At 39.4% G+C, this 16,118-nt stretch overlaps 1 protein-coding gene across 1 annotated transcript in view; it reads left to right on the plus strand.

Annotated features, from left to right (window-relative positions):
• The window catches only part of LOC132117948 (zinc finger protein 512B-like), a 75,362-nt gene that overhangs the window by 40,056 nt on the left and 19,188 nt on the right, over positions 1-16,118 (plus strand). The window contains exons 5-10 of the mRNA XM_059527337.1: positions 1,267-1,475; positions 1,705-1,892; positions 3,492-3,563; positions 5,217-5,351; positions 6,033-6,160; positions 14,514-14,603. Coding sequence (XP_059383320.1) covers positions 1,267-1,475; positions 1,705-1,892; positions 3,492-3,563; positions 5,217-5,351; positions 6,033-6,160; positions 14,514-14,603 — 822 coding nt within the window. The remainder of the gene's footprint in view (positions 1-1,266; positions 1,476-1,704; positions 1,893-3,491; positions 3,564-5,216; positions 5,352-6,032; positions 6,161-14,513; positions 14,604-16,118) is intronic.

The raw sequence follows: 16,118 nt of genomic DNA on the forward strand, positions 1-16,118 counted from the left end.
TCCAGACTACACTGTCATGGGCTGCAAAACCATGAATGCAACCAACAGTCGTTTATTAATAGAAATCTATATAACTACATTAATTTTAAATCAGATAGTGGGTACCTGTAAAATTAAGCTTGGTTTAGGATCATGTCTGCCAGAGTATTTGAGGTCTAACTGTTTTTTTTTTTTTTTTTCATGACATCAGCAAATGTGTTAAAGTGGTAGTTCACCCATAATTCAAATTCATTAATTACTTTAATGTTTCAAACCCGTAAGGCCTTTGTTCATTTTCCGAACACAAATTACGATATTTCTGATGAAATCCGAGAGCTTTCCGACCCTCCATAGATAGTTACACAACTGTTATGTCAAAGGCCCAGAAAGGTAGTAAGGACATCATCAAAATGTTCCATGTGACATCAGTGGTTCAACTGTAATGTTATTGAAGCTACGAGAATACTTTTTGTGCTTGAAGAAAACAAAAATAATGATTTTATTCAACAATTTCTTCGATGTGCTTTCAAGAGAGTACCATGACTCAGAAAGCTCTCGGAATTCATCAAAAATATCTTAATTTGTGTTCTGAAGACGAACGAAGATCTTATCGGTTTGGAATGACAGGAGGGTGAGTTATTGATGACAGAAGTTTCATTTTTGGGTGAACTTACCCATTTTTGGTGACTATTAAAAAGAATTAATTTAAAGACACAACTTTGGTGCTAAGCACAACATGCTAAAATCTAAAATAGTTTTAATAACAATATTTATATTAATACACATATTGTTTATAAAAAAATTATAATAGCTACCATTGAAAAGTTTGCTTCATCAAACACTATATACGTAGACAGCTTTACTGATTATAAGGGGAGCTTTTCGGGAGTGCTCAAACTCATGCTAGATAGAAATCAGTCATACTGTTCGTTGACAATGTAAATGTTTCTCTGCATAATTTATTCACCGTTTAAATAACTGTAAGGTACAGGTAATAAAACAATTCATTACCTCAACCCTGAACATGATTTGTGAATTAAATACATCTCTAAATGGTAAAAACGGCATCTCCCATCCTTCCACTTTCCTTCATAGCATCATCAAACTTCATCTTTGTTATTGTTTTGAACATGCGACTTCTAGCGCTGAAAAAAGTCGCCATCAGCTGTAACAACTAGTCAAATGAAACTTTGTAAAAACCCACTATCTATTTATTATTTTTTTTGCTTAGATCTGAGACCTGTGGAACTTGACCTGAGTTTGTGTGTGTGTTTGTGTGGCGTTCAGGCGACCATAGCAGAGAAGCTGAGTCACAGCTGCCCGTACTGTGAGGCTGTGTTTGCCACCAAGGTGCGTCTTCAGAAGCACAAGCTGTGGAACCATCCAGAAAGGGTCACCATGCAGAACAAGACCGGGGTCACCTCGGACACCAAATCTGATCCCAAGTCTGAACCCAAACAACAGAAAAGCCATGTGAAGGGAAATTCCAAAAAAAGGTTTGAAAGCTCAGTATGCTTTCCTTACCATATTCCCACATGTTGGAATATTTTGTGATGAATTTTTGGAGCCGTTTTGAATTTCTGCCTTTAGTCACATCGCTTCAGGACATGACTTGTTTTCCACACTGCCATCATTAGATTCCAGATGAAGTCCTCTTATGTTACTATAGCACCAGTCCTCTGTGGATTGACTTTAATACCCTGTGTTCCCTGCGCTCCCTTTCAGGCCCGTCGTTTTCAAGGTGAAGAAGACCCAGGAGGTGTCTCGGCCCTCACAGAATGGGGAATGCGCCCCCCTAAGGCGGGAGAGGAAACAGCAGCAGGGGACATCCCTAGACACTGGGGGCAGTGAGAGCGAGGGGGGCAGTTTACCCCCACCCTTCCCTGAGGAGGACCCTGAGAGAATGAAGCACAGTAAGAATGCTACACACTGAGATTAGTGGTAATACCGTGATATTGTTTGAAGTACCATATGTAATACTATAATGCTTTTCATTCATGATATCACTACTGTACAGTTTTGGTACAACATTCAGTTTTCTGGGACATTTGCATGTGAATTCTGCTTGCCAGTGTTTTTATTTTATTTTTCAAATAGGTAAAATTAAAAATGGCTTGGAAAATCAGTCATTTGACAAGTCAAAATTGATTTGTCATGCACGAATGACAAAATAATCAGTAATGTTTTGTGAACATGGTCATTTTCCAGCAGGTGTTTACAGCAGCCTTTATTTACCTTATAATTTTCAATTATTATTGCAGATTTTTGCAAAGTTAAAATAGTTTTTTTGCATGTAAAATTTATATATTTAATATTATACATGTAAATATAAAATTCAGAATTTAAATTCAGTATAACAGTTTACATTCTTTAAGTTCTTTACAAAAAAAAATATATGCAGTGTATTTGTTCATAATAAAAGTTCATAATAAATAATATTTAAATAATTTTAAAATAAAAGTTAATGCATGTACAATTATAAATGTAAATATAAGATTATACATTTAAATTAAATTTTGAAATTTAAATTAAATTAAATGAAATGTTCTTTGCAGTTAAAATATTGAAATTGGTGGAAAATAGTAAATTGCTATTCATTTGTTTGAATTGGATGTTAGAAGTCTTTCACACCGGTGGATCCAAAGGATTTTTCAGATTTGCACAAAGTCAATTTTATTTTTCTCATACACACGGTTTCACTCTGAGCAGTACAACTTGCCTTTGGGTGATTCCACAAACTGAAGTCATGTTAATAATGCATAACCAGTGGTCCATCATCTAGAAAAATTGTTCAACCTCAAAAGGAAAGTCCCAGTTCTCTTGACTTTCCGTACTAAAATGTCCAAAAGCCTTAAAATTGCTATAACATTTCTCATTAACACGACCAAGATCGCCCTCATTGACTTTTGTAGGAAATGGTGGCCTGGCCCTTTAAGCAGCAGTGTGTATGTTCTCAGTGTTGGCTCCATCTGAGGGCTGCTGGTCATTAAGTCTCTCTGGTAACTGGTGGCGGCTGCTGTCTCTGTCTCTGTGTGTGCCTGGCAGAGACGCAGTGTGTCTGCGAGATGTCGGTGTGGCTCGTGCTGTGAGTCCACTATTTATGGCCTTTGTTTGGGTACATGATCCCTCCGTTTGTTGTTCCGGAGCCAGGGGCGAGGACAGCATGTGTGTGTGTGTGTGTGTGTGTCGATGTCTGAAATGTCAGGAAAAACAGGAGGCAGTGTTTGTGTGACACAAGTTGACAATCAACCACATACACACATACAAAAAACACATCTGCTCTCTGCTCCCATGACTGGTTCCTGAAGCTTCGTCAGTTTCTCCAGCAGAGGAACCGCAGCATGTGAAACAGCAGGTGCTTTGCTGCACTGAAGTTTGAGCATCATTATGAGACTGTAACTTACAGCAGAAGCTCACGAGTGTGGTCTTGAATGTATAAACCATGAATGCAGCTCTTTGCTGTGTTATTGAGATGTTTGACCTCTTGTTGTTGTTCTTCTCATTTGAGCCAGGGAGGAAGCAGAAAACTCCAAAGAAGTTCACCGGGGAGCAGCCGTCTATTTCAGGAACATTCGGTTTGAAAGGTGCCACAAACACACACTCATACACGTTTTATATAATGACCTCCCATGACTTCTGTTGTTCTTCTGAAGTCTTAAAGCTACTAAAAATTAACTTTAACCCTGTATGTTTTGCAATTTATATGCATTATTTTGTCCCTTTATGAAGCTGATTTCATTTTTGTCCCTGCAGTGAGTTAGTAAACTCACTCTTCCTACCCTCACATCTGTTCTTCTAGCCAGTAAATTACATTTTTTATTAAGGGCCAATATTTGCCCTCTGGATATGAATTTGAGAGGGATTTATTAGGGAACATTTTTGTTTTCATAAAACTAAACAGTGTGCTGTCCATGTGTATAAAAACTGAATCATTCAGTGAAGTAGTATGGCAGTTTAACAAACATATCAATCAACATCAAATAGAAGAAAATCTGTAAATATTTAATAACAGTATTGGTAAATGACTAAATAGTAAACATACTGCTGGGACACACAGAGCGCAGAAATGCAAACCACTGAGCCTTTAGGTGGAGCTGCACCGCAAGGCCCATTGAGTCCAGAGGTGGAGCTGCCCCTCATGACCCACTAAGCTCAGAGGTGGAGCTGCATCTTGGGGCCCACTGAACCCAGGGGCTAGTTGTATTTAAGAGTTTTGTTATTGAGCCAGTCCGTTTTCTTCGCTCAAAAATGAAAAAGATCTCCATGGACTTAATATGGTTCTAATCCTATATTTCATCTGATATTTGTAATTCTTCTAGATCTAGAAGAAGTAACTCTTTACAATAAGGTTCTGTTAGTGAACATTAGTTAATGCATAATTAACAATGAGCAATACATTTGTTACAATGTTTATTAATTGTAATAAAAATATAACTGTTTATTATTATGTCCACTTAAGTCCATTAAATAATAATAAAAGATACAACTTGTTTTAAAGTTTGATGTTATAGTAAACATTGAACTTAAATTATGATTAGATTAATTACACCTTATAAGTTCACTTAGATGTTAACTTTAGTTGTAGTTAAGTAATAATAACAAATGGAACCTTCATCATTTTAAATGACAGCAGAATTTATTACAGAGGCTTTTTTGCTCATATTTCCATTTCTGCTTCATTTTTGTCATTTTTATTGTACATTTTTGTTACATCAATTAATACATTAATTTATTATTCTGTATACAGCCAAACTCGTTCATTAAGGGAACTTGAGTACAGGAAGTCTCTATTTAGTGATCTGCTAGATTGCCTTGAATCTTTTTATTTTTATTTTCTGACTGACTGACTGACTGCCTCACAGTGGTGTTTCCTATTCAGTTTAGTCCTGGCCTCCTTTCAATAAATACACCTCAAGATTTCAGTTTTTTTTTTTGCCCCATATGTATTTAATTAGCAACCATGTACTCTTTGATCATAATTACCCCTGTTGGTGCTAATATGGGGTCTATAGGTGTAGAAGTGTTTCATTTCCTGTTGAAGTTACAATGGTGCATGTTTAAGAACCACAGCACCACAAGACAGACTACAACACAACAAGGCTCTTTGACCACCAAGAGAGATTGAGAGTCTCATTTCTTCATTTCTCTTTTGTTTGTTCTTTTGTAGTCATACTTTTATTTCCGTGACTTTTGAAGTCTCTACTTTTCCAGAATGTAATTTGTTATGTGTTGTACAGGAATGAATAAGGTGGAGGAGAAGTTGAAAGCAGGTCGGATGAAGAGGGCGGAAGGGGCTCTGTTCTCTGAGGAGTCCCAGAGGAAGCAGTCGGTTCAAGCTCCCTCCAGAAAAGAAGCTGCTACTAACAGTTCAGGTCTCTCTCTCTCTCTCTCTCTCTCTCTCTCTCTCTCTCTCTCTCTCTCTCTCTCTCTCTCTCTCTCTTTCTGCTCTGTATGTTTGCATGATAAAATCATCCAGTACATATGTACTACCAAAGCAGTGTGAAATAACTCAAATAAAGCAAAATATATATATATATATATATATATAAAAATACTAATAATAGCACAAATCAAATAAATAGCTCTATTTTGAAATAAATGTATAAAATTAAAAATACATTTGTTACAGATGAAATATAATATAGAAATGCACCGTACTGTTTGAAAGATTTGGGATCATTTATTGAAAAGCAGTTATAATGTTACAAAAGATGCTGTTCTTTTAAATTTTCTATTCATGAGAGAATCCTGAAAGAAATGTATTATGGTTTCCACAAAAATAAGCAAAAACCTTTATAATGATAGGATCATGTGACACTGAAGAGTGGAGTAATGATGCTGAAAATTCAGATTTGCATCACGGGAATAAATTGCATTTTAAAATATATTATAAGAGAAAACAGCTGTTTCAAATTGTAATAATATAAAAAAAAATGTATTGCATTTTTCATAAAATGAATGCATTCTTAGTAAGCAAAGGAGACTTATTTCAAAAACATAAAAAATCATACTGACTTTAAACTTAATGAACCATGTATATCTGTTTATTTCAGTTCCCCCTGCTGAAGCCCAGTGGCAGAACACCATCTCTGAGAGAGGGGAAGTGGTCTGTCCCACCTGCTCCGTCGTCACTCGCAAGACCGTCCACGGACTCAAGAAGCACATGGAGATCTGTCAGAAGGTCAGAGGTCACTCTAAAACACACTTTTGTCATTTTTTTGTCCACTGTCCTGCAGAGTTTAGGTCCAACCCTAATTAAACACACCTGAACAACGTCTTCAGACTCACTAGAAACTTCCAGGCAAGTGATCAAAATAGTCAAAATAGTCCATGTGACATCAGCGGTTCAGCCTTAATTATCTGAAACGAGAATTCTGTTTGTGTGCAATGAAAACAAAAACAACTTTATTCAACAATTCTTCTCGTCTACATCACCCTGGTGCCATTTTGGAGAGTATCATGATGCATGCGTGCTCTTCTCTGAATGTAAACAAGGCACAGTGCATGTGTTCTACGTCATTAGCACCACACGCATGCGTTGTTTACATGCAGTAAAAGCCTGCGCATGCATCATGAGTAATTAAAGGGGTCATATAATGCTTTTTAAAAGATCATTATTTTGTGTATTTGGTGAAAAGGAATATGTTGACATGCTTTAATGTAAAAAATACACATTATTTTTCAAATACTGTACATTATTGTAGGTCCTCTATGCCCCGCCTCTCTCAAACGTGTCGTTTTCTACAAAGTCCCTCCTTCTGACAAGCGCAGTCTGCTCTGATTGGCCAGCTTACCCAGTGCATTGTGATTGGATGAACACCACAAGCACTCGTCGGAAATTTAACCCCCTTTTCCATAATCGTGAGCTTCATCTTTCAAAATAAATGTAAAGACAGTTAATAATGTCCTTAGTTTTACAATCAGTTCAAGCCTGAAAGAGGAACAGAGTCACGTGACAGACACAGTGATGAAGCTCGTATGTGTTTGCAGAACACAAGCCATGGACGATTAAGACTGCTGACTCCAGTTTTTGACAGTCTTGCACGTGCACACACACAAGAACATCCAAACATTCAAAAGCAAATCCTTAAACTAATAACAAAACAAATTTACAGTAGCTGATTCAGAAGCAAAGTCAGAATGACCTCCTCTCCTAGATTCACGAAACGGTTGTCCATTAAATGCGTTGCTGTTCTTTTGTAAGTAATCTTAAAAATTCTTAAATGCATCTACTTTCTGAAGGCCAAATAGAGTTATTTTGCTTTCATCTAGATACACACAGCATCTTCCTGACATGACTGTTTCAACACTGACTGTGTTACTGAAACCACGGCTTCTTTCTTTGCATGAATATTTGGGCGGCATTACGCAAATATTTCCACATAGTGACATAGACATTTAAAAAAGCCGTTTTAGGGGGGTGTGGCAGAGTCTTAACTTTGATAAAGAATATCTCTTTGGATTTGAGACTTTAGTCTTTGCAGCTTTACAGATCTTCTTTATGCACCAAGAGCTTGTAACACTCGAAAGAGAAAGGAAAAATTTAAATTGCATCATATGACCACTTTAATTTTTGGGTGAACAATCTCTTCAAGGTGAAGCTGCTTTGGCAATCCTGACCGGCCCAACCAATACTTGGAGTTTGCTTTGAGACTTTATGAATATTTGTCAGTTAGCAAACAAGAAATGTGTTGGAGAAACCTATTTGAAAACATTATTTTGGTGGTTTGCTTGCTTTGCTTAAGATGCTTATTGCGTGTAACAAGATATCTAGTCAGACACCTCAACAGACTACTGTACTGTCATTGATGTTGCATTGACCTCAAGAGGAATCCACACTAAATCTTCAGCCAGCTGAAGGTGTTGTCCCTCATTTATTGGTAACCCAAATGTCCCATGGGGACTTTGGTGGATTGGACCTTTTTGAAACCCGCACTCCTTCAAAGAAGCGACAAATGTCTCAGTTTCCTAAACACATTAAATATAATGTGGCAGATGTGCTCAACCTCTTCCATATGAAGAGGGACAAAGCTATGACTCTTCCTCTGTTGTTTATACAACCAAACCGCAGAGGAAGTGGATTGGAGAATGTTTCAGGCATGCAATTAGACACCTCTCTCTTAGGACCTCGCTCAGGGGGCCGGAGGGAGCCATTAGGGGCACTTTATTGACTGGGCATCTGTGAGTGGCCCTACCCAGTGTGCATCTGGAATTGAGTATTACAGTGGCAGCCCAGTGTATAGAACAACTCTATAAAAATGATGACATGTCTATTAAAGAGGGAATCGATCGGCTGCGTTATTGCGGGGTCACAAGTAATTGTAGTTTCTCTGGCCTCTTCCTCAGCTCTGTGTGAAATCAATGATGGCTGTGATGGGCATTAAGGGAGAAGACGTTTCATAGCAAAGGAAAAGTATTAAAATGATAATCATTGACCTTATTTTCTCATTTGTTTTTTTTTGAATGTTACTGCAGAAATATACTTTTTTTACAGTTTTTTCTCAATCGATTTGGTACATTTCTCCAAACTCAGGTAACAGCTCTCAAAACAGTTAACACAGCAAACTAAAAACACTCTTATGCTGGTGAAACCATTAAGTATTTACTGCACAATGACATACAGCATTTTATTCTATTAATGCATTTATTACAATTCAATATTAGCATCAAAACTAAAAGGAGTTCAGGTGTATAACAATAAGTTGTCACCCCACACACACAAAACATATATGATGCAAATAAGTACATAGGTAATTAAATAAAGTGATAAATGTACTGCATTCATTGAATCAGTTATTTTATTGATCATGCCTCTCAATTACATCTGGCCAGAGAATTTCATCAACATCACAGAAAATATTTTCACGAGTCATGCATCGTGGGAAAAAACACCTTGAATGGTGTATCCATCCTTGACATGCTTATGCCCCAATTTCTCCACAGGCCTCTTCCATCGCTTGAAGACTTACTTGGTTGTAAGGGTTGCGATCATGTACTTTCCATCTCCAAGAAGAGAAGAATTCCTCAATTGGATTCAGAAAAGGAGAATATGGTGGAAGAAACACCATCCTGAATTGTGGGTGATTCTCAAACCACTCTCGCACTAGTGCTGAATGGTGGAATTGGACATTGTCCCAAACAACTACAAAATTCTGCACCATTTGCTCCTGATCACCCTGCGGAGAGAGGATTTAATTGAGAAGGTTTAAAAAATGTAGGAGCCTTGCTGTGTTGTATGGTCCCAAGACAGCATTGTGTGCCAAAACACCAGTTGTAGAAATTGCTGCACAGAGAGTGATGTTGACTGACATTGACTGTAGCACGATGGCCAATCACATTTCTTTGAAGATTGAAGCCTGCTTCATCAATATACAGGTACTCATAATGAGTTAAACTGCTATCCAACTCCAAAATTCTGCACACACTTGAACAAACTGGAATCGCAACTCCACTCTAATGGAGTTCCTCTCAAAGGGCACTTTGTATACTTGCTTCATTCGGATAGCATTTCTTCTTAGAACACGGTCAGTTGTGGAGAGACTGCATTGGTGGGTATAGTGGAACAGTTGATTGTCCGGTGTTATTGAAATACACCTCTGGTGCAACTCAGACTCAACATCAGTGATGTATCCTTGGTTCATTGGGTGTTTCGGGTCTCGCAACATCATAAACCCTCACCTAGGCGACCCAGCCGGGTTGATCAGACCCTGGCTTGTGTCTGAGTAGGTTGTGTGATCCACGGATCACCCCGCTTGATCCACAGCCACCTTGATGCCTTTTCGGCGGCATCCGTGATGTTCTTGACGGCTTTCCTGATGTGCAGTCCCTTCACTCCAAGCATCTTGAGGGCCCTGATGAGTGACTGGCCGATAAATCCTCTACACCCGACCTCGATGGGATTGCATCGGGTCCTCCACCCCCTGCTTCGGCATTCGCCTGCCAGCTCCTCATACTTGACCCTCTTCCTCTCAAAAGCCTCCTCCATCCGGTCTTCCCAGGGAATGGTCAACTCCAGCAGGACCACTTGCCTTGTTATTTCTGACACTAGAACAATGTCTGGCCTGAGTGTGGTCACTGCAGTGTTTTCTGGGAATTTGAGCTGTCTCCCTAGGTCGACCTTCAGCTGCTAGTCCTTTGCTGTTGAGAGCAGCCCCTCTGATTGCTTCAGGTACTGGTGTGGCTTCTCCCCGGCCTTAACAAAGGCGATGTTTTGTCTTGCTGGTTGCTGGTGTCTACTGCAGGCGATCCCAGAACTGATGATCTCTGCAATGATCCTCAGCACTTAGTCGTGGCGCCAACGGTAGCGCCCATCTCCCAGTGCTTTTGGGCAGCAGCTCAAGATGTGCTCCAGGGAACCTCCTCTCTGGCAAACTGGGCACAATGGTGTTTCTGCCAGGCCCCAGCGGAAGAGATTGGATGGACTGGGGAGGACATCATATACAGACTGAACCAGGAATTTGATCCGATGTGACTCAGAGTTCCACAATTCTGTCCATGATATCTTTCAGTCTGCCACCTGCTCCCATCTGGTCCATGCCCCCTGCTGCCGCATCCCTACTGTCCTACTGCTGCGGGCTTCTTCCACCCCAGTTCGGACCATATCTTGGATCAGCTGTCGCCTTTCCTTTCCCTGTGCCTTGTTAAAGCGAGGTCTTGGATTGCTCCCAAGTCCTGCCCGTCCAGATGCCAATGCCCCCACCAGCTCACTGTGTCACAGTCATGACTCAGCCTGGTCTACTGCCTCTTGGGCCTTCCACTTCCTGCCGGTTCTGACCTCTATGCCTGCCAAAGAGACCTTGTTGTCACTGGAGTCTCTGTACAGTAGCACCTCTCTTGATCGGGTTACCATAAACTCTTCCTTCAGACTACTGAAAGACATTTTTAGTTTGTTATTCCTCCCATACAAGGCGATATCACTGAGGCTTCGTGGTAGGCCTAACCACTTCCACAGGGAACAGCTAACTTTCCTCTCGAAGCATTCAATGGTGGTTATAGGCACGTCATAGACCAGCAGTGGCCAAAGCAGTCGGGGCAGGATGCCGTGCTGGTAGATCCAGGCTTTATATTTACCTGGCAGACCTGATATGTCCACAACCGTCAACCAGATTCCCAACTGTTTAGTGGTTGTCTGGAGTGATGCGGTATCTTTCAAGGTGCAGTCATAGATCTTGCCCAGACTCTTGACTGGCTTTTCTCCGACAGATGGTATTAGAATGCCTCCAAGTGAGAAGCGGAACTGGTCTGTAACCTTCCCTTTCTTCACCACCAGGGACCTGGACTTGGCTGGCTTCCATCGGAGCCCAGTTGATGAGATGCTCGAGCCCTTGGAGGATCCATCTGCACCCCGGGACCGATGTTGTTGTCACCGTCAAATCATCCATGAATGCTCTGATGGGGGGCTGCCGTATACCTGACTTGGTGAGTGGGCCTCTGCACTCCACCTCTGCTGACTTTACCAGCATATTCATTGCCAAGGCAAACAATATCACAGAAATAGTACATCCAGTAATAATACCCTTCTCAAGCCGATGAAATGCTGATGTTTCCACTCCAGATGTGACTCTCAAACTGAAAGAATTCTAATAATCCAGTATGAGGTTCTTAATCTTGTTTGGAACGTGATGACGGTCAAGTGAGGTTTCTACCAGCCTATGTGGGATTGACCCATAGGCATTAGCGAGATCGAGCCAGAAGACTGTCAGATCCCCTTTGCCTTCATGTGCCTCACGTAACAGTTGGGTGACAACTCCTGTATGCTCAATGCATCCTGGCATCTTTGGGACTCCGCCCTTCTGCACAGAGGTGTCAATGTATGTGTTCCTCAGAAGGAATTCTGACAGGTGATGGGCAAGAATACCAAAGAAAATTTTTCCCTCAACACTGAGGAGCGAGATGACTCTGAATTGCTCGATGGTGCTTGAGTTCTCCTCCTTTGGGATCCAGACATGCTCTGCTCTGGCTTAGCCAGATGGTATAGTCATTGAAATACACTTCTGGTGCAACTCAGACACATCATCAGTGATGTATCCTTGGTTCATTGGGTGCTTCGGGTCTCTCAACATCATACACCCTCACCTAGGTGACCCAGCCAGGGTTGATCAGACCCTGGCTTGTGTCTGAGTAGCTTGTGTGATTTTTTGCTGAATTTCTTTGAGGCGGAGGGTGTTGTTCTGGACCACCATTTCAACAATGGCATGCTCTTGTTCAACTGAAAAAAAGTCTTGTTCGTGCACCTGAATATTCTCTAACTTCAACTCTGAAAAAGGTTTGGACAAGCAGGAACATTTACTGTAGAGATCTAGACCTATGTCAAACAAGACTACATGGACTTTCATTGTAAAAGTAGAATGATATAGTTACTTACCGGTTTTCCCTCTGAAATGTACACTGTGGATCTGTTTATATTGGGCTGAACTCTCTGGCCAGCTTCTCTCAGTGAGAGACCATGATTTATGACATGGTCAATAAGTGTGGCTCTGATTTCATTTGAAACACGCGTATACCCTACCCTCATTCTACCTCTCCTCTTACACCTTGGCCTCCTCTTCCTCTTTGCCCTCCTCTTCCTCCCTGTTAACCTCTTCTTATATTTTCTCTTTCAACTATACCATTGCCCTACAATCTATCCATCTTTTCAATCTCTTCTCCTCTTCCTACATCCTCAGCTCTTCTCGCTCTCCCTCCTACATCTTCAGCTCTTCTTTCTCTTTCTCTATCTCCTCTTCTCCCTCTAACCTGGCTACCACCTCTCACTCTTAAACCTCTTCTGTTTCCACTGCTCGTACTTCTTTTTTTGTTTTACTGTATCTCCTCATTTGTCTTCTTTGTTCTTCTTCTCTTCCCCGTTTGTAGTTGCTGTAATTACGTAAGACAGCTGTGTGAACAATTAGGAAATTGGCTTTTTCTGTGTTGAGTGGATTACTAACTCATCAGATAACAATTTGGCGTTAATTGAAGACACAAGGTGTGCAACTGACTATTTTACAATTCACAGTTTTTTTCTTGTTGTGTTTTGAAAATGGTACAAAAATGCTTGTAATCTTTGTGAAGAACAACGAAAAAGTTACAAATGTTTTTCCTGATATATTAAAGATTTGGTTGGCTGTATGAACTGCTGTGATAAAATTAGGGATTTTTGTGCACAGTGTTTTGCGAAAATTATGCTTTTGATTTGTGATTTGTATGAAATGAAGGAGAATTTACTGTCTGTTTAGGACAATTACAAAGTGTACCGATCACTGTGTTAACTGTTTTGAGAGCTGTTACCTGAGTTTGGAGAAATGTACCAAATCGATTGAGAAAAACTGTAAGCAAGGATGCATTCAATTGATCAGAAGTGCCAGTTAGGACATTTACTGAATAATGAAAAAGATTTCTATTTCAAATATTCAGAAAAGGTATCACAGTTTCACAAATATAAACTGTTTTCAGCATTAATTATAATCAGAAATGTTTCTTAAGCAGCACATCAGCATATTAGAATGATTTCTGCAGGATTATGTGACACTGAAGACTGGAGTAATGATGCTGAAAAATCAACAGAACAATAGAAAGATTAGGCCTGGTTCACACCGGACGCGGAAGCGGCGCGGAATGGAGGCCGCTTCCTTTCAGTGCCCATATTAACCTATGGTGTCGTTCACACCAGACGCGGAGCGCCGCCGCGCGCCGTGAAGCGCCAGTTTCGGCGTCTGGTCTATTTTTTGCGCGAGCCGCGAGCGATCTGCGTCAATTCCGACAGGAAGTCACACCAAGAAACACGAGACGATCCGGTCAATTGTCAAAATATAAGCAATTTTCAAATTAAAATACTGCGAGTGACAAATGCGATCATATTTGTGTATCTAAACAGACTACAAAAAAAAAAAAAAAAACAACAACACACACACGCACGCACGCATATGCACACACAGAGCAACGGGAGTGGGCGGACTACAGGGCGACAGGAGAATACGCGTCTGGTGTGAACAGGCAGGCGCCGGACCGCTCGTGATTTTTTCCGTTCCGCGCCGCTTCTGCGTCCGGTGTGAACCAGGCGTTAGAAAGGTTTCTTTACTGCTGGATGAAGATGTTAGTCTCGTGGTAAACATTTTTTTTGTTTAAATAGGCCTTGAACTTGTTAAAATAATTTCCTTTTTTATTGCATTGCATAATAAATTAAATTAATAGTTCTTAATTTTGAATAATTCTTTTTTTATACAAATCATGTATTGATTTCATGTTTATATATATATATATATATATATATATATATATATATATATATATATTAATTAACCGAATTCATGTCATTGTCAACAGTCAGAGTAGTCATGTGGGGCTGGTAGGGAACATTTTAATGCTTTTCAGAAGAATAATCCTACAAATGCTTTTTTGTACATTCTTTTATTAGCTGACTGCTTCAAGGGGAAAAATACATAGTTTGAAGTTTGTATCATTGTAACTGGAACAGCAAATCTAAAATGTCACATTTATAACCCATGATTTCATGATATTTGAGGTGGACATCATAAACTGTGATCTTTTTCTTGTAGCTGCGGGACGCTCTCAAATGTCAGCAGTGTCAGAAACAGTTCCGATCAAAAGCTGGACTCAATTACCATAGCATGGCTGAACACATTAAGGTGAGTGGCGGTGCCAGAACACATTTTACTTTAGCTTTTTGTAAGAATTAACTGCAGACCCATAGCAGAGCTCATCTCCTAGATGTCACAATGGATGAAAAATCTATGATTTGAAATACAATGTATAAATCATTTAAACAATTAAAATTGCATCACTTTAAACATCAGCTTTTCTGTGTATAAATGAAACATTCAGTCTCATGAAATGTGTTGTTCTTTCTCATCACTCTAAGCCTTTTACTCCCTCGTGAAAAAGTACATTTCAGCATACTTTTAAAAAGGGTAATATTATGGAAATAATATAATTTAAAGGAAAAGGTGTGAACTAAAAGTAATGTTTTCAGACACTGCATGTTAATTACAATCAAATAAAAATGTATTTTAGTTTACATTTATATTTAATGCAATTAGATGAATCTTTAAAAAAAATATCTTAATTACTTGTGTTGTCTTTGAAATATGGTTAAACTGTACTGCCAGATGTTCTGACATTTATAGTAAAGTAAAATATACTATAGTGTAATTTCTATTAAAATGTGTGTCATGCATTCAGATATTTCTGTAATTACACATTTGTAATATTGAAATTGTAATTTAATACATTTAAAATATATTAAAGGCAGGGTAGGTAAAAAAATGTATAAAAAACTTTTTTTCCAAATTTGTTTAAACTTTATTTATATATCAATACATAATTAAAATGTAAGTACTCTGAAAAAGAAAGTATAAAAATCGAGTGTCTGTAGACCTCTCACGACTGTTTGAAAGACAGCTCATTATTTCGATTCACTCCACCCCCTCCCTTCTGGGCTCCTATAGATTATTTATTGTCTCTACTACGGCTCGCTAAGTAATGTTATGTTAGCTATATTACGCAGCTACGTGTGCTAATGACACATGCTTCATGAAAAAAATATGTATGATCAAAATACAAAAAGAAAGATTTACCTGTCCAGCAAAAATAAAGCCGTCAAGGAGCCACTTTTCAGCCCCTTGAGTTCCCTCAGTTCTCGCCATCGCTGGAAAGCCACGCCGATATTAACTCGCGTTTTATTTCTTTGTTTATCCAAATACTTTTTGTTCATTGCCTTTTCTTGTACTGTTACTGTCTTCCTTTTTTTGCCTGGTTTGCCTTCACTAACTCCATAGGCTGGTACTGTGAATTTTGCTTGCTGTTTCTCTGCCATTGTTTTGGTATTCCTAGGATCCGTGCCTGTTGAATTCCTCAAATCAAACGTGCGCGGCTGCGCGCGCAAGTGGGCAGGTCATGTGTGGCAAAAGGGTGGTTGCCATGGTTGCGAGAGAGTGACAGTCGCCAAAGCCAATCCTATGTTTCGTCCCGAAATAGAAATAATGAGCTGTGTTTAATACAGATTAAACGGTCTAGAGTCACTCGATTTTTATACTCTTTTTATCAGAGTACTTACATTTTAATTATGCATTGATATATATAGAAAGTTTAAACAAATTTGGAAGAAAGTTGTTTATACATTTATTACCTACCCTGCCTTTAAC

Source organism: Carassius carassius, chromosome 37, assembly GCF_963082965.1.
Source record: "Carassius carassius chromosome 37, fCarCar2.1, whole genome shotgun sequence".
Taxonomy (NCBI): domain Eukaryota; kingdom Metazoa; phylum Chordata; class Actinopteri; order Cypriniformes; family Cyprinidae; genus Carassius; species Carassius carassius.